General features: G+C 38.8%; 2 protein-coding genes across 4 annotated transcripts; both read left to right on the top strand.

The window, feature by feature from the left end:
- Positions 1-129: 129 nt before the first annotated feature.
- LOC103131360 (centromere protein K-like) lies at positions 130-5,361 on the top strand. 3 transcript variants are annotated; one of them, XM_016666397.1, is made up of 11 exons: positions 136-255; positions 493-594; positions 672-728; positions 2,115-2,178; positions 2,427-2,473; positions 2,572-2,654; positions 2,794-2,892; positions 3,246-3,381; positions 3,463-3,516; positions 4,720-4,890; positions 4,924-5,361. In XM_016666397.1, exons 1-10 carry the CDS (start codon positions 238-240, stop codon positions 4,873-4,875), a joined length of 816 nt encoding a protein of 271 aa, XP_016521883.1. In that variant the 5' UTR covers positions 136-237; the 3' UTR covers positions 4,876-4,890; positions 4,924-5,361. The 3 variants fall into 3 exon arrangements, with proteins under 3 accessions (XP_007543046.1, XP_016521883.1, XP_016521878.1); XM_007542984.2 differs by having other exon boundaries at positions 130-240; positions 4,720-5,361; XM_016666392.1 differs by having other exon boundaries at positions 4,720-5,361.
- Positions 5,362-6,018: 657 nt separating this feature from the next.
- On the top strand, positions 6,019-18,078 carry LOC103131348 (stromal membrane-associated protein 1-like). The gene is made up of 10 exons (XM_007542975.2): positions 6,019-6,314; positions 6,711-6,844; positions 8,917-9,002; positions 9,113-9,188; positions 10,347-10,409; positions 10,503-10,578; positions 13,255-13,385; positions 14,389-14,605; positions 15,377-15,714; positions 17,381-18,078. Exons 1-10 carry the CDS (start codon positions 6,197-6,199, stop codon positions 17,516-17,518), a joined length of 1,377 nt encoding a protein of 458 aa, XP_007543037.1. The 5' UTR covers positions 6,019-6,196; the 3' UTR covers positions 17,519-18,078.
- Positions 18,079-19,348: the final 1,270 nt, after the last annotated feature.

Here is a 19,348-nt window from a genome sequence, read left to right as displayed (position 1 = left end):
ATTATTATTATTATTATTATTATTATTATTATTATTATTATTCTCTATTACTTGCCACTGAAATCTGCAATTTCGGATGGACTTTGTTTACATTGTATCTACTTGACCTGCGCAGTTTTACGCAACGCTCTCTACGTCGCTGACGTCATGACGCCACCAGTGTCGGGCGGCATTTTGAAACAAACACGGACATTGTATGTTTTGTATGTTTAGAAAAAAAGTTTGGATTTACTGAACATGGTAAGATGTGACCCCGTGAGTTGTACCTTATTGATTTTCGTGTTTCTGTTTAATTCTGTATTTTTAATATCTTATGTTTATGACAATGAACATCGGTCCGTGCTAACTGACGCCGCTCTTTAGGCAACTTTTCTCGATTTATAATGTAACGTGACTTTGCGCGGACACTGTTAGCCGTTTGCTTGCGGTTTTCTGTGTATTGAAGCGGGTATATAATTGTCATGTTTCGGCCTGTGTTGCTTCCTCCTGCAGGGTGAGGTCCGGGCAGACAGAAGAGCTGCTGGACAGCTCTCAGAGGCCGCCGAGTCGGAGCTGGTGCAGCAATGTGAGGAGCAATTTGCTCAACTGGAGAAGGTAAACCATCTTTCCGCTCCATGAAACTTTAGAGCAAACAAACAAATAATAAATATTGATGTCATGTTTGTCTGCAGCTCCAGAATGAAATCATACTGTGTGAACCAGACATCTGTGAGAATCACCAGGAACAGGTCAGATGGTTAAAGGTTTCCATCTTCTGCATTCATCCTTGTATTTCTATGAAAACGAGTCATTTCTGTAAATTTTCGAGGTCATTTGCTGCTTTGACACACCTCAGTCAAATAATTAGGATGTTAACTGGATGGTACAACAATGACTGCTTTGCATTTTGAAGGTGGGACACTTCCCTTTGTTTATTTATTTATTTTTTTTAGCCACACTGCACGCCATGCAAAGCTATTCCAGATTTCACTCAATAAATAGTGTATTAAATAAATTAGCATAGTTACACACTTACTCATTTTACTCACACAAACAAAAGCATAACTTCGCTCGCCGTTTTGCACATAATGTGTGCAAACTGAGGATTGTAGTCCTGCTTCTGTGCAGCAGGTCTCCCTTTAGCTTGTTTTAGAGGGAAAAACTGGAATGAAGGTCACAAACTTCCAGTTCCCAGATGATGACTTTCCCCTTTCTGTACCAGAACTTGTTAATGCGAAGACTGTTTTTAGTTTGTCACCTTGTTTTGCGCTTTGCCACTGTATCTGTTTTTGTGATTGAATGATTTATTGTGGTGGTGCCTAAAGCTGGTCCTTGGGACTCACTGTCCTGCATATTTCAGATCAGTCTTAGGATGAACGTTTGTTGGACCAATCAGTTGTTCTGATAATTAATCGGACAAAATTTCTGCACATTTTTCATATAACTTATAAAACCTTTTTATATACAATATTAGAAATGCATTAAAAGATGCAAATGTCAATTTCTTAAAAAAACAAAAAACATTTAATAGCCTAAAATGAAGCAACATAGCATTTCTGTACTGTAGGCTTGATCATCCTCAGTAGCAAAGCTTGCATCTAAATAAATACTTCTGCCATCAACAGGAGAAGAGCTCAGCACTTCCTGCTTGACTTAAAATCAGTACAGATAGTGTGTTGATTGATTTTTGGATTACCCTATTACAGATTGGATAGCAAAAGGTAAACCAGGTGAAGATAAAACTGTCACTTGTTCTGATTAGCACATATTTACAATTTTTCAAATGCAAAATGTATATTTTTCTTTTGTACAATTGCGGCTCAGTTAATGCTCTGAATATGTTCTTTAAACAGCTTTGAGTCTGTAGTCTAATCGATTACTAAATCAGCTGTCAGTGATTAATCTGATTAATCGTTTCGACTCCAGTGCACCAAAGGGGTGGTATGATGGAAAAAAATATTTCAGCTGTGTTAAAATTGCAACTTTTAGAACCTTGCTTGTAAGTTCACAATTGGTACAAGTTCATTCTTGCCTGGTTCTTCAGTTGATTTGTATGTTGTTGCTTTCAGGTTTGTTTATTTAACTTGACTTTTTTATTTTTATTTTGTTTTACTGTGTATTTTCACATGTAACAGTCAGTAAGCAGACTGGCGGCTACAGATGCTGAACTGAAGCTGTGGATGTCCATGCAGCCGAGCTGTAAGTCCTCACTTCTCCCACTGCAATGAAACCATTGCATCATTCTACTATTTACAGCCTGAATGTTAATATTAATATCACACACCACAGTCTCATTGCTATCCTACATCTTGTATTGCTGTTACATTTTTGTCGAGTTTGTCATGTAAGGAAAATAAAACGTTCAACGATGTCAAATTTGACTGAGTTTAAATGTTTTTGTTGACTGATTTTTTTTCTTTTTCTTCTTCTTTTAACCTCCTCCGCAGCGCTTGCGGCTAACGCAGAAATTTTACTTCATGCAGGAAAAGATGAGGTGTGTCCATGTGTGAAACAAAAATTCCTTAGAAATCATAAAACATTCCCCTCCCTCCCACTTTTCTCAAAACATGTCCCACGTGTCGTCCTCTGCAGATGCTCAAGCTTTGCTCCGAACTGGAGATGGTCGTTTCTTGTTGTGAAGCCAAGAGAGACAAATTGAGAGAGACTAAAGAGCTGTGCGTGACCTTTCCATTACCCGGCAAAGCTTTCCTTCACTACTTTCTGCTTCATCAGAGCACATAAATGTTTCCCAGGACTGAATGGACGAGACCTTTCTGTGACTTCGCACTTTGTGTTTCGCCTCGTGCTTTACAGAGAGCAGAAATGGCTGGAGGAGAAGAAGCAGGTGCTATTAGCTGCCAATGATCATATCGAACGACTTCGGGTGGAAAAGGAGAAATATTCAGAGCACAAGTGAGTGCGATGGCAATGTGACGCCAAATGAAAAGAGACATTCGAGGTTCCCATGCGGCCTGGAAGGTATCCATACCTGATTTATGGATTTTCCAGGTCTGGATAGGTTTGGCGGGAAAAAAATATGTTTCATTCCAGGAGTATTCCCTATTTAATTGTATAAATTAAATTGCATTTAATTTATACAATTAATTTTTAATTGTATAAATTAAATAGGGATCCTTCCATCACTCCACTAATCTTTCTCTATGTGAAATTTTAGTTTAAAGTGCAAAATGTAAAGGAAAGCCTGGTGAAATTAAGTATTTATAGATTACCGCAGTGATTCTCTGGTTATATTTATGTTCCTCCAGCATCCTTCTGGAGACAAAGGCCAAAATCCAGAAAATGAAGGCTTATCAGGAACAGCTGATGGAGTCGCTGGGAGACATTCTGGAGAAACATGTCCCTCTCCCTCAGGACGAGTCTACTGCCAGCAAAAAGAAGAAGGTGGGTTAACCTGCCGCAGTGTGGATAATAAAGTGTTTGTTTTATATATTCCATTTTTTAAAATGTATTTTTTATTTTCAGAACATTCCCCTGAAGATAAGTGAGGATCTTGTTTCCCTCAGTAAAATTCTTGAGGTGGGTGTGCGATGTCGTTCTATTTTAACATTGACATGTTAAAACAGTCAATATTTCAATAGTTTTCTACTTTTTTTGTTAACAAAATTTGAGTTAATCGCAAACAAAATCAATATTGTGAATATTTAATTCACAATATTGATTTGTGAATCAATACTAATACTAAAATACTAATTTATTCCCTGTTGTTCTACTTTACAAGATAATGTAAGCTGTGGCTGTTTGCTGTTTCAGGCGGTCATAAAAATAGCTCAGACAGTGAAAATAAGTAGGGGTGCACCGATTTATCGGCCGGCTAATTTCCTTAATTTTGGAAGATCGGTAATCGGCTGATTTTTACATGTGAAGCCGATCTTATCCGCCAATGTTATCAACCTTGGCAAAAGTCTAAAAATCACCCACTGTGCTTTTCTTTTCTCCTGTGGGAGAGGTTTGACTGACAAACCGGCCGACCAGGTCATATCTGTACATTTACAGTTAACAATAGTCACCCTGTTGTTGCCAGTTCAGCAACTTTCTTGATATATTCAGCAACATTTCAGACAAAAAACTGGCATTGGACAAAATCGGAATCTGTAATTAGGCTTTTCAAAAGATCGGTAATCGGCGATCGGCCAGAAAACTGCAATCGGTGCACCCATAAAAATAAGTAATTACATCAACATGAGCTGCAACATGTAGCTTCCTTTTTGGTTTAGCTAAATTGGTTCTAGTGCTAAACTAGTGCAAGTGTTTGCTTAGCATCAGTTCTGATTTCACCGCTACAAACTATTACTGTGGCACTGATAAACAGCGCAAGCAGTCAAACTGTAGTCAGTGCCATATGTAAAACTCAGTTAGTTGCACTTTTGTTCTACTTTTATTAAAGACAAAAACAATGAAAACACAAAGCTTCAATGTTATGAAAAGGTTTTCATTTTATCCCCTCCTTTGTTACTTTACTATTAAAGTAATTTACAGTGTGAAACAAAGGTTTATCAAGGTTTTATTTTCTCTCAGGTCTTTAGTCTTTGCTTTAGCCCTAAAAGTGTAAGAATGAGAATAAACATGTAGTTAAAATCACTCATTAAGCTGCATCCTGGAGGTTTTTGGTAACCGTGATGAAGCTCCTTGTTCAGTGCATGGCCTGTTTTTACTTGACATGTTTGTTCCAGAACAGTCTAAGAAAACCCAAATACCTCTCTATGTCGACAACACCTGCAGGTTCTTATGGACAAAGTCATGAACACGCCGCACGACCCTTATGTTACGATAGATCACACGTTCTGGCCACCGTACGTGGAGATGCTGCTTCGGTATGGGATCGCAGTGAGACACCAGGAGAACAACTTCAAGATCCGCCTGGAGACCTTCTTCTAATTGACTGATGTTCAAATTTTTACTCTTTAATTTTCTCAAGCACAACACATCAGTCAGTGTCTTTCATTTGTGTGTATTTGAGCCCTACAGTTCTTTGACAACCGTCTGAAGAACCGAGACAAGAGAGTTACTTTTTGTAAATATGTATTAGTTATACAACTCATTTCTGTTTGTGTTAATTTAGTTCTTATTGCAAATATAAGATATTCTGCATTTGCATGGGCACCATGTGCTATTTTGATAAGTCTGAGATTTTAAAGTTCTTGAAGTGTTTGTGATCTTAGCAGATGTTTTATTGCTGTTCACCGAGCAATAAAATAAAACGGGATCTTCACTTCTTATTTTGGCATAAAAGCTAGAAAAGTTAAATTTAATTCAAACTATCAGTCACCTAATTCTAATAAACGTTTTTTCTGTACTTTATTAATATTTGTTTCTGAATGTTTATGCTTCTTTAATAAACACATTTTTATGTGCTTTGCTAGATTACTTCATTGATGTGTGTGTATATATAAATTTAAAAGACAACACTGAAGGTAATTTCCAAGATGCATTTTTAGTCTAGCTTATACTTCCGAGGCAGAAAAAGCAGCAAATCAAATGTGTGCCTCAAATGATACTAAATATTGATGCTTTATACACGAATTTTATGCATTATAGTACTCGCTTGATTCATAAATCAACTATAAAGGCTTTTACTCTTATAACATCTTGGATTCTTTTTCACCTGTAAGCGTTATCAAGGTCAGTGAGTAATGGTAACTGCTTTACTTACAGGTGATTAATCTAAAACTGATTTGCTGATCATTTATTTTTAAACACTAAAGTTAAATTGATTTCCAAATAAAAATACTTAGTATGTGTTTTTATTGGTGCGTTCAGAAAATTCTCAATAGTAATTATAATTACTATCCAGAATTTTATTGTTTTACTAAACATAAATATAGTGGAGTATAAAATGTCAACCTAGTGTCAAGAATCAACGGAACAGACAGCAGCTAACTTGTAAAAATTATTTACTGTAATAATTTAGAAACCATGTAAACGTTCTTAAAAATTTAAAGCGTAGTAATCAAAACGTATGCCACTCTAAGCACTGCGTCAGATGACGTCAGAACGCTCACCCAATCCGATGAGTCCGCCTCGTCAGCTTTAGGATTCCTGTGGGCGGAGAGGAGATTCCGGTTCCGGGTGTCTTCATTTCCCAGTCGGAGGTTTTTAGACCTCCGATTATGATATTTTACCATAAAACTTCTCTTCACTGACGACTGATTAAAATACCGATTGCTTCACTGAAACAAGCCCCGCTGAAGCAGTGAACATGACGACCCGCTCGGAGAGAGAGAAGGCCCAGAAACTTAACGAGCAGCACCAGGCCATCCTGTCCAAAATGCTGAGGGAGGAAGACAACAAGTACTGCGCCGACTGCGAAGCGAAAGGTGCGGCGTTCACTCCGCACAGTGTTTTATTGGTTTTGTGTAAAATGTGTAGTCCTTTAAATCTATCGGCAGAGAAATAACAGCACCGCCTTACCGTTGTGTTGCTCTTCTAAGCTAAACGGCTCAAACTGGTCACCTGACATTTCTTACCCCTAAGCTAAACTAAGTTGCTAAGTAGCGAGCTAACTTCTGTAAATCTACCTAAGCTCCCCCGCTGCTTCCCTGCACCCGCCGCTTTAATGAACACCGACTCATCTTCCCTAGAAAACCCTGACTTGTTTTCTTGTTGGGACACATTTTTATTGCTTTCCGTTCTGGCACCTCAACATGATCGAACATGTTGGTGTCGTTCCTCTGGAAACGTCTCACGTTATCACTGTTTTCCGCCCTCAACAGGTCCAAGATGGGCATCCTGGAATCTGGGAGTTTTCATCTGCATCCGGTGTGCAGGCATCCACAGGAACCTGGGAGTACACATATCCAGAGTGAAATCAGTCAACCTGGACCAATGGACCTCAGAACAGATCCAGGTACTGTTTCCTGTCTTTGACTGAGGTTAGCAAAGCTTTCAAACGCATGGGAGGAGTATCATCTCAAAGAGCCTTTAAATGATACCAGGACATAAAATTCTGGGGAAATTTATGGTCAATTAATTTATATTGAAACATGTGATGAATTTAAGACATTGCCATAAAACATTAAAAGATTATCCTCAATATGACGTAGCTTTTTATAGTGGTTCCACATATTCATGTGTTGATTTCTAACATTCGTATTAATAATCAAAGAGGTTACATTAGTTTCAAGAGGATGCGATATTAGTTCTGTAAAAACTGGAATATTCAGACCTTGACTAAAAAGGCATTCAGCTTCCATTAATTTTCAAAAGAAGAACAACTAAATTCTTAACAATAAATTAAGTACTTTCTCTTTTTTTGTGGAATCTACACTTTGTATCAGCTAAGTAGGTTTGTTTTTATGTATCCTTTTATTTGCTGGAGCAAAAACTTCAGAAACAAACTCACATACAGTCTTTGCCCTGCTTCTAATTATCTTGTCTGTTAGCCGTCTATTGATGTTGCAGTGATGGAATGTTTAGCATTTAATTATTGTTTTCATTTTTGATGTGCAGACTCGAAACAATAAATAAATGCTGAACACCAAAACTTTGATTTTGAAATTTGATGTGTTTTTAACTGACCCAGATCTAGTTCACACACAATTGGCATGATTTGCACAAACAGTTTGTGATTTGTTATTAGAGGAATGTCGTCATTTTGACTAGATTGTATTTTTCCTATTTTATTTTTCAATTATTTTCTGTTTTCCAAATCCTAGAGCATCTTCAATCTTGACGCAAAGTGGTTGAATATTGCAGCCTGCTCTAATGAATCTTATAGGAAAATAAGTTACTGCTTATAGCTTGGTATTTTCAGCTTACTGGTAAATAGAAATCATTATTTTCACCCCAGTTCAAAATAAAACAACAAAACAACTTTATATTGGCTAAATAAAATAAGTAAGCTATCAGGAATATCAACCAGCAACCAATCTTTTTTAAATATAGCCACTAGATGTATATATAAAAAATACAATATCATGTTGTTTAGCCTCTAATTGAAAGCTCTAATTGTAGCTATGGGAATCTGACACGCCTGTCACAGAGATTTGTTGTTTGTTGTGTCATTTGAAATGAAAGTAGCAAAGAAAGCACTGAACTGAACAGCAGCTGAAATCTGATCCCAGCGAAGAATTCAAAAATGTTTCACTGTCAAAACTACTGGATGTGAATTTAGGATAATCTACAGACAGAAAAAAACTGCATCTGCCCCTTTCAAATGTTATTATTATTATTATTAGTCTAAATATAGTTAAAACTAATGATCATAATCCTGAATTGTCGATTTGTAGTTTCAAACCAAGTTGTATCATCTTGCGTATTTAAGCTGTGCTTTACAGAAATACTTCTGGAGAAACGAAGAAGGCAGGGAAGCCTAATAACAATAACTATTTTCTCAGTTATTGTTTTAACATTCTGAGATGTCAGCGTCGACAAATATGTGCTGTCCATCAGTTTGCCATTTACTAACCACAAATAAACTTCTAAGACACAAGAATGGTCATGGGCTGTAATTTTGTATTAAAACCTTTCAATAAATATCTTTTAGTCTCCACAGTAAAGCAACACCTTGCATCACAAACCTTTGTAGTTTCTAACCCTTCATTTATCATTTAAAATTTCCTCCTCATTGCCAGTTTTTTTTTTTTTTTTTTGGAGTAAATTACCATCATAATGAGCACCGGAGCCATAACGCAGCTAGAAAACACTTGGTGAAACTTTTAAGCTACCCAACTTCAGGCTTTTTAATATAGACGTGTTGGAGAAAAAGGAAAAAAAAAAAAAAAAGCCCAACATCGACAAAGCTCTGCCAAACAAACTAGATGCAAAACTGCTGCTTGTACTTTCAGGCCTGGCGGAGCAGCAGAGACTCTGCTTCAAAGGTCCTTCTGATGACTCTGATTTGATATCACTGAGCTTATCTGGAGTCTTATTTGATTGCTGACTTTACACCTTTTTATTTCCCCCTTTTTTTCCCCCCAGAGCATACAGGAAATGGGTAACACCAAGGCCAGGCAGCTTTATGAAGCCAACCTTCCAGACAGCTTCAGAAGACCTCAGACAGACCAGTATCTTTTTGCTGTCAGCTGACACAGAAGCCCAACGTTCCCATGCTCTCTTATGGTGTCTGTGTTCTGCATCTTTGTTGCTCAGTTTCCTCCTTAACTGCTTCCCTCAGAGCAGTTGAATTCTTCATCAGGGATAAATACGAGAAGAAGAAATACTACAACAAGAATGCAATCATTAGAAGCAGTGTATGTATTAAGCATCCATATAAAGCCCCCCCTACACAAACATTGGCATCTTTGGTAAAGATGCATAAAAAGCCTTAAGATTAAGTTTATCTTCTTTTGCAGCAGAATAATCTCATTCTGAAGTTTTAAAGAAATTGTTTTGAACAAAATTGTTGGTCCCACAATTGATGAGGTCGCCAACAATTCCTGTAAAATGAGTGCAACTGAATAATTTTTCAAATGTACATTTAAACGTTTTACTTTATGAGCAGACTGTCTGCACAACCTTAGAAAGTCTAAAATTAATATCTACAATTAAGGCTTAATAAGTCTTAAATTGGTTAAATAATGCATGTTGGCCTTAAATTCGATAAACACAGGTCTTAAATTTTGTTGTGGCACAACTATTTTATCTCATATGTAGCTTTTTTTTTCTCGTGGGCCTTTTCTGTCAAACAAAAGTTTGAGTTGTGCGCCGACATCTTCATTACGTTTTGTGGCTCACCGTGGTCGAGACTGCCGATAGCTAGCTGCTAATATACCCTTTCTAGCTAGCTTTGGGACACAATCAAGACAAAAAGTTAGAACATATTTCAACTTTCTTGTGTCTCGTCTACGTTGCTTCCTGTGTGTCGAGCCGTTAGAGCTCAAATTTATTCTTTCATTTTCACCACTGGCTCTCTCCCGTTGCCAACCCATGAGAGGCTAGGTTCATGCTCTGCAAAAATGCTTTTAATATTGGCACTATGGGGGTTGAGGCTAAAGAGAGCCACATGCAGTGTGATGAGAAGCAAACTGCATATGCGACCCAGATATTTCACATTTGACTATATAGACACAGAAGTCAACATAGTCACTCCTAAAAGTGGAGAAAAACAAGAGAACTTACCTTTGGAGTAAGAGGTTGATTCAAGAAAGTTGCCCGCATCTGTAGAGTAATGATTAAAAGGTTAAAACTGCTTAAACTTTGACCTCCCACAGTGAGGAGGATGGTGAAGGAGGTAAAATAAAAACTCCACAAGTCTCTGGAGGACAAAATAGAAAGGCGTCTTAGGGGGCATTGTCGCATGGTTGCCTTAGCGACAGTTTGTCTTGAGCCCGATTTATGCGTCTCATCAGAGAAGGCTGAAGATAAAAGTGGTTTCAGTTGTTCAGTGTTTTTTGTGTCTGTGTCGTCAGCCGAAAGATAGTAAGAAGGAGAAGGAGCCGGACAGAGGGAACAAGGTGTCTTCTTACACCAAGGTGAGTCTGGAGCACACATAAACTGAGCCGTTTGAGTTGTTTTCTGCTTTTGCTGCCTTTTAAGTTTTGCTTTAAAACATATTTTGCTCTCAGAGTGAAGAGTCCAGGCCAGCTCCCAAAATAAGTCCTGCAAAGTCTTCAGAGCCCCCTGTGAACCTACTAGGCCTTGGTGAGTGTAAAATGTGCAAACTCAAATATTATTAGTTAGAAATGTAGGTTTAAAAACATGCTAAACTGCATTGATTCCTGTTTTATTTTCATTTTGCTTGTCATACACGTGTTGGGACTGTAGTTGAACCACTGCAGGAATATCTTGTATTTACAGTTGAGCTTAGTAAAATGTTGGTTTTTGGCCGTAGTGGCCGGTCACAGGGGAGCGGGAACATGTCACGGTGTTGCCTAATAGTTGCCGTTTACCCCGTCTGTGGTAGATTCATTTTTCACACTTTGTTTTGATCGAGCCGACGAGTCAGAGAGAAAACTTCCTCTGCCAAACCCCATCAGAACAGATACGTCGCTTTAGCCGGCATCATTTGCATTAAGCTGATATATTCTGATTCCTCTTATGATGCAGCGAAAGACTTTTAGCTTCCAGCTAAACTTTATTCCTGCTGCTTTACACCAGAAACGGCTGAATGCTAGTTGTTGTGTTTGTGTTCAGAAGAGGAAGTGCTAAAGCTGCTGACGCCAGGCCTCTAACTTCTTGTTTCGATTAAAAACCCTGATGCAAGTTTAAAGTTTCACATGATCTGCAGCTCAGTTTCAAATGCAACAAAAAGCAAGACAGATTGGTAGCAGTGACCTGGTTAGGCTAAATAATAAAACACAAGAGGCCTGCATCTTGAAGAAGGTTCAACATTTTACATTGAAGGTAGGGTTTTGGGGTGTCTGAAAAGCCTGCTCTCAGATGGGGAAATGAACTCGGATCTTTCTAGCTATTATAAATGTGCATAATTATGCAAAATGGTCAGAGGAGGAACAAGGGAACCAATCATATTAAAGAAGGAAAGGGATGCTCCCTGACAGGAAGCAAACGTCAAGTAACTGTGTAAAATAATAGACTTGCAGAGAAATCACCGAAAAATGGAGGGATTGAGTCTGACTTTTTACACCTGGCATTAAAATCCATCCAGAGTGACCAGATCTCTGAGTGACCAGATCTCTGAGTGACCAGATCTCTGAGTGACCAGATCTCTGAGTGACTAGATCTCAGTTACTTGCTTCACCAGTAGGCTCTTCTTTTAGTGGGCTTTCAGTAACACCAGCAGCAGATTCTCTTGACGTTTTTGTAAAATCAGATGCTTAAAACCGAGTGCGATATATCCTTATTTTGAGCTGCAATTTGCAACAGTATATCAAATTGCACTCGCCATGAAAATGTCAATATGGGCTACATTGTAACAGCAAAAGTTTGCTTTGATGCAATATTTGATGGGTTGTATTTCATAATAGGTGTTGTGCACTGCAACTCTGTATGCCGACTCTGTATTTACAGATGCTAAAGTTCACCAAGTGTGACGTTAAAGTCCTGACAGTGGAAGGCAAAGAGAAGAATGAGGGAAAACCTGAGTTAGTTGTGGGTCAGGAAAAAGTGTGAAAGTGTAGAAGAATGTGGCAATGATGATAAGACTTGTCGTTAAAAAAATAATAATAAGTAGTTGAACAGTTTTGATGTTTCTTTTTGCTTTGGGTTCACTGCTAACACAGACCACTGCTACTGTGAAAATATAAATGATATCTTTCTCAGCAACATGGTTTTATTTAAGCGGTTGTTTGTGGATAGTACTTGCTGCTATGAAGCAACTTAGTTTCTCTAAGAGACTAAAATCCAAATGCCGTACTAAGACAGTTTCTGCTGCATTAAACAACAATTACAGTCTGGTTAGAAACCAGCCCCTTGTTCTACACTTTGCTTCATACAGAGGGCCTGGGCTCTCCGTTGTTGAGAAATGATTGTTTGCTGGAGGCGTGGACTCTTTTTGAGGTTTTAAATTTTACATAATTGCTAACGTTTGTCCGTAATGTATGTGATGTGCCAGTTCGACGCTAAGAAGTTGACTGGAAATTGCCTGCTCTGTATACAACTGTAAATATTTCCCTACAGCCAAGGTAGCTGTGGCAGCCTTTGGTGAGCCAGCTGATCAGCAGCAGGTGGGGGAGTGAATATGACACACGTTTCTGTGCTCCTTACAACTCCTGCGACTTCAGCTCTTTCTCTGCTACATCAGAAAATGAAACTTTTACATTTTTCGGTCCGCCCTCAGCCCACGCGGTGTTTTTATCTTCGGTGCTTCTTTTCTAACCGCACCGATTGGCCCGAGGTTGGCATTTCGATGTACGTCGACCTCCCAAACCTCTCCGCAAACACGAACTGCTGTGAATCAGGTTAGGTTTCAGCCCCGAGTTGCCATGGCGACAAACAAACCAGCTTTGTCATGCTGAAAATCCCTGAACCTGAAGTCGCCTCAATAAGCCTCTAATCCTGCCGTGTATTACAGATCTGCGATCGCACACAGACCAGCATCAAATGCAAACAGGAACAAGTCGTCCGTGTTGGTTTCCTCATGCCTCTGGCTCGTGCTGAACCGCCTGCTATCGAGCCGATATCTGTGTAAACGTGAATTCACTTGTTTTTTGTTTTTTTTGTTTGTTTGTTTTTCCAATTGAGTGATGGGACATTGTCAGATATCATTCCGGTCTTATTGTTATGCTCCATTTCTGATGAATACAGGCAGAATGAAGTGAAGAAGCAGAAGGCTTTTCACTGAGACGAGGAGGAATGCTGCTCCCTCTGTCGAGGCTGTATTCCTCCTGTAAAACCAGTTTGCTTTCTGTTCTGCCACAGACACGCCCGCCGCTGCAGCATCAGCTAACAATGGTAGCACAAGCACAAACCAGAACAATGACCTGGATATATTTGGCCCCATGGTGTCCAACCCTCTGCCGTCATCCACATCTGCAGCTCAGTTTTCTCAGGTAAAAACGCCCGATCCAGTCGTGACTCAGCAGCAGCAGCAGCAGCAGCAGCGGTGGTTTCCTGCTGGTCAAACTTAAAAATAAATGTGTTGGAGAAAAAGTGGTAACTATTGATATTGGTTGAAAAAAAAAATAAAAGAGCAAAATTTTACTCTTCATTAAACAGTCGATGAAGACTTTAATGGTGGATTTTCTTATTAGAAGTCCACATATTGCTTAAGGTTCGGATAAACAATTCAATTAAAAGATGCCATTAACTCTTCCACTTATTATCTTGTAATCTATTTGATGCAGATGTTATGGGACCATATTTTCTGCATGCAGAAAATGATCTCATCCATTATCTCATGCGTGAGATAATTTAGCCTGTTAGTGAAAAGACACGTACGTCCAATCAGAGAACATTTAACATCACTGATGATGCCACACACAACTTCTATGAAGTTTTTGAAAGAACATATGATGTTTCAAATAACTGTAGATTTAGTTTAATTTAGTGTACTCAAATATACACATAATTGTCCCCATAAGTTATACTCAGTCATATATTAGTATTAAGTAATAAGTTTCAGGGATGATTCTGATTGGATGTTTACCACTTTATTATTTTTTTTTGCATTGATTCCAACTCAGTTAAACAGTAGTTACTAGTAAACACTATTCATCAATCCCAAATGCTCATCTGGTTTTGGAACGAATAAAGCAGGATGAAGGATATGGCTCAGTTCTTCTAAATTATAGTCTGACCAAAAGAAGGTCTGATAAAGAAAAAAAAAATATATATATATATATATTCATGACATTTTATGGCTCAAATGTCATTAATATTTGGTTTCGAGTGGCGCTTTTTTAACAGAAAATATTTTGTTTTTGTTTGTTTCAGTGCTTTGCATGCTTTAAGTGAACTCTGTAGAAGGAACACTTTTATTTTTTATCGATAAAAACAAAATACATTTATAGGGGTTTTTGTTTTTTTAATATCAGCTTTCTGTCGTCCTTCCAGGGGAGCTCCGGTACCACGGCCAGCACTCCGACACAAGCTCCGGCTGCGGGCTGCGTGGGGGGCGGAGCCAGCTCAGGGTCAGGGCAGGCCGACCTGGACCTGTTCAGCGACAGCAGTAGCGCCGCTAAAGCCGAGGACGGGACCAAGAAGCCGCTGTCCAAGGACTCGATTCTGTCGCTGTATGGAACAAACAGCATGTCCCAGCAAGTCCCTGCTGGTGAGAACCAACAGGCCAAAATAAACATGTTGTTTTTTTTATGACTGAAATTACCCCAGCAATAGTAGTCAGGACATATGGGGACATGCACTGGTGATGGCTAAGATGGTTAAATTGGTAATTCAGTTTCAGCTATTATATCTGACAAATACAGGTCAGATGGATGTTTATTTGCTCAGTGTGAACTAAGGATGCAAACAGTTAATCTAATGAATTATTAAGTAACAATTAGTCGTAAGCTGATTAACATTAGTTCCAGTCGATTAACGAATAACATCCTCTTAGGCCTTCTTTCAGTGCTTCACCTCCATCCAGAAGATGGCGCCACTGGTCATCCTTAAGCGAAGCCAGTTCATACAGAAACAAATATGGCGGAGCAGTACGGGAAAGAGAAACAGTTCGATCAGAGTCTGTTGTGGAATGCAAATTGCACTTTATGCCATTTTGATTTGAAATTTAAACAGAATGAAGTGAAACTCCTTAAGTTTTACTTCAGTAGTGCAGGATGGAGCAGCGTTAACTTCTTAACCAAAAACTTATGAGCTACAAAGTTGAGGATGTGGTTTTAAGAAAATGGCCGCTTATTAATTAGTCATTCTGCAATCATAAGATCAGTCAACTTTATATTAACTTTTTAATCGATGATTTGCAAACCTGCTGTGAACTTTTAAACTTTTTCTTTTGAATGAAAGTCTGAAGGTTTTTTTTTTTTCAATGTTAAACTTCCTCATCCGTCTTGTTCTCTTCTTTTTTTTCTTTCCCCCTCGTCAGCCGGGATGTTCATGGGCCCCTCTCAGATGCAGTTTCCTGTTCAGGCCACCCCGGGTTATCAGGCCTTTCCAGGCATGGGAGCTGCTGTGCCGCCCACCACCGTCATGGGTGCGATGATGGCCCAGAGTGGGGCGGCCATGATGGGGCCCAATCCCGCCATGATGGTGGGCATGACGATGCCGAACGGCTTCATGGGAAACGCGCCCGCCACCGGAATGATGGGCATGGCCCCCAGGATGATGGGACCCCAGGGTGCGCCGATGCCTGCAGGCATGATGCCCGCTCAGGGGATGTACGCCATCCAGCCGGGACAGCAGGCTCCTTGGAACATGGGTCAGGTACAGCCACCGTAACTTTTTTTTTCTTTTCTTTTTTTTTTTATTGAGAAAACATCTGTGTTTACAAATACAAAGAAAAGCAAATGAATAGAACAGAGAATATGAGAAAAGTATGCCAGAGGTGTAGGCCTTTACAGTAAATATACAAGTGCAGAAACAATAAAGTAGAAGATATTACAGACATGACAAATTAGAAACATTTGATGGAACATTTGGACAAATGTAGTTAGATTCCTTAACTGAAGCCGTAAAAAAATGCTGTTTTCTTCCAGCATTAGTATTAGTACCTTTACCAAGAAAATCAAAGATAATCATGCTCATACCTTAAGGAAAATTGCGTACCAACATTACAAATTAGCTAATGACAGGTGGAACTCGCCTCATATCATATGGCCACACTGCCACTCAGTAACCACTAGGTGGCAGCACTTCTACAACTTCAGAATTAGTATTTTTTTCTGCAATTTTTATTTTTCAAACTATTTGGAATACTGAAACTTTAAGGTAAAACATCCAGAGTACAATAAAAGTGTTTATTATTATTTAGGCAAACTGCTGCACATGGAAATGCACAAAAGAAGTGTAAAGAAAGCTTTTCATCACACTTTGGAGATGATTAGCATGTATTCTGGTTAAAAAGGAACTCTAAATCACTGCCACATTTTTAGTGAAGTTGGGAAACAATGAAATGTGGACACCCTGGTAAACCTAGTAAATGATGTGTGAAAAAGCATTTCTTGATTCATTGCCCAGCCTGTTTCTTTTTCTTTTTGTTTGTCTTTGGTTTTCTTTTTTTTACTACTTTTGTTTTTTTGCTACCTCATCATGGGAAAAGGGCTTTCAAGCCTAACCTTTCTAAATATTCAAATATTTTAATAGTTGGCTAAGAATCTGTGCACTTAAGGAAGTTGTAGTTTGCTAGACCAGGTTTAAATTTTAAGTTGACAAAATTGAAATTAATTTGCTTAATCTGTAAGGGGAAACAAATTATTACAATATGTTTTAGACTTAATGGGGGTATTAAATCTAAATCATTTTGGTATGTTGAGCAATTAAATGTTCTTTAATTTCTTAAATTAGATATGCTGACATTTTAGAAACCTTCCATCTCATTCCCTTTAAACTAAATGTAATCTGAACAAACTACACATCTTATGTACAAAAAGGAAACATATATATATATATATATATTTATGTGTGTGTGTGTCGTCTTAAATGAGTGTGTTAATCTGAACTGGTTTTTGTTTAACAGCCAGATCCTATGCAATATATGTGTGTGTGTGTCTGATTGTGCCAGAAAACTGAAGATGTTCAGATGTTTGGCAGAATAATAAGCCACAAACATGCAGGACCAACGTTTCTGCACATTCCAGCACAAAGGGAAAATGTCAAACATCCCTCTGTCAGCATAACCAATAATTTTCACCAGCAGTTATTTTATCATGTGAATTTTACCCTCCAAATAAAAAACTCAAACTAAAGGTTAGATTTTTCCAACAAGCGTGGGATGAACTCATTTGAAAGTTTCTTTTTCACACATCTTTTAACGGGGGTCACGGTGAACTTGTCTGAGTCTGAATTAAACATGTTGCTGAATCTGGACACAGCTGGACTGGTGCCGGTTCTGTCCGATGTTCCTCCTGACCGCCCTCCGTGTCTTCCCCAGGTGAACCAGCAGATGTCAGGGATGACTCTGAACGGCGCCGGGGGCCAGATGGCCTTCGGTCAGCCTCCTTCAGCCATGGGCGGTTGGGCCGCCGCCGCCGGATCCGGTCAGACTCTGAGCACTCAGCTATGGAAGTGAGCCTTGGAGCGGGTCGGGGGGGGGTCGGGCGGAGGAGGAGTCAAAGTCCCAGAAAGCGCAAATGATTATTTGTGCTTCTCTGGACCTCGCTATGAACTGATGCCCCTTTCCATCACGGACCAGCCTTCAGAACACGACAATTGTATCTCTTTCTTTTTTGTTTCCCTCTTTCTCCCTTTCTGTCTCTCTTTCTCTCTATTGTGTGAGTGAATTGGGAGAAATACAGGATTCCACGATTGGCAGTTTCTGCCTCCTAACTTTTTATTTTCCTTTTTTGGAAAAAAAAAAAAACCAAACAAACAAACAAAAAAAAAACAATAACAAAATATAAGGAAACAGTCCCAACATTGACATATCAGTAAAGCTGCAGGACCAGTTACACAAGCTTTTATTGTATCTCTGTATCAATATCAGATTATAGAACATTTAAATAATTAGTATTTAAAGGGAGGAGGTGACTATCAAGGCAGTCAGTGCGGCTCCCAGATGTACAGCGCTGTATCACCTTCTTTTAAAGTACCTGTGGTTCCCCTATAAAATTAAACTGGTAAAGCTGATTGCACTTCTGCGTCTTCTGTGACTAAAGTTCTGATCTAAACCATTAAGAAATTATTTAAAGAAGTTGTTCAACTTTTAGAAGTGACTCATTTTTATGTAACATGGAACTTTGGTTCCCCCTTTGGAGCTATAATATCTTTAATCCTTTTGATTGTTCCACAAATGCATTTGTAAGGTTAGACACTGATGTTGGACGGGGAAACTTGCCTTCTGGGCCTCTGCTCTGATTAATGCCAAAGGGGATACGTTGGCAGCATTATGCATAAAAGCGTTGAAATATTCACGGGGGTAGCTCGCATATTTTGAGAATTTTGAACATAAGTTACGTTATGAACATACTCTCCCAAACTTGCAAAAGATTTGGATATATCATGCAGACACAGTGGTGGCATTTTCTGTCAGGGTGTGCACTTACTGACTGCCAAGTGTGTGTCGATCATTTGCAAGTAGTTTTACTGTTGGAGATGTGAATTTAGTATTTAGTTCAGTCTGTTTAGGTGGTGAACTTTGAACACAAATGAATTGAGCTGCACTTCAAACACTCATTCATGCCTTTATAAGTCTTGCTTTGTTCACTGGTAAACACTCTAGGAGTCCCCTGGCTGTTCCAACAAAGCATGGAGCAGGAAATTGTCTGAAAATACTATTATTGGCTTATATTAACATTTGTTTGATTGGAAACATGCAAGTGTGTCAAAAAAAAGGAGATAAATGCTTTTTCACAGAGGTGTAAAACTTAGACACATAATTTCTGCTTTCTTTAACTTAAACCATGCGGTAAATATTAGTTCTAAGGTTATATCAGGAATATACTTTAGAGTTATCAGATTCTGTCTTAAGCATGCATGGATCAATTCTGTCTGTGAGGTTTCCAGCATCATCTACCAAACTCATCCTGAAGTCACCGCTTTGCAGAAGCACTGTGAAGAAATCTGGACTGGATTTAGCATCTGTCAGCGAAACTGTTTGGTATCGTCATCCGCCATAAGCGAAAGGATTTGGGACGTTTTGTGGGTTCTTCCGAATGCGTGGTATGCAGAACTTCTCATGTTATCCAAGGACTGAAAACTGAGCTGGAAGCATCTGAGGAGCAAAGATTAGTTCATGTGTTGCTCTATTTGGGAAAAAAAAAAAAAAAGCAAAGCGCCACTGCAGTTAGGAAAAAAAGACAAAAAAAAAAAAGTCGTTCAATTTGTGTTTTTTAACTTTTCAGGGTATAAGATGTGGAATTCATTTGAATTACTCTTTGGACTCTTTTGTTGCTTAATATGG

This window comes from Poecilia formosa, unplaced genomic scaffold (assembly GCF_000485575.1).
Source record: "Poecilia formosa unplaced genomic scaffold, Poecilia_formosa-5.1.2 Scaffold11, whole genome shotgun sequence".
Lineage (NCBI taxonomy): Eukaryota > Metazoa > Chordata > Actinopteri > Cyprinodontiformes > Poeciliidae > Poecilia > Poecilia formosa.
This window is presented reverse-complemented; position numbering and strand designations above follow the sequence as displayed.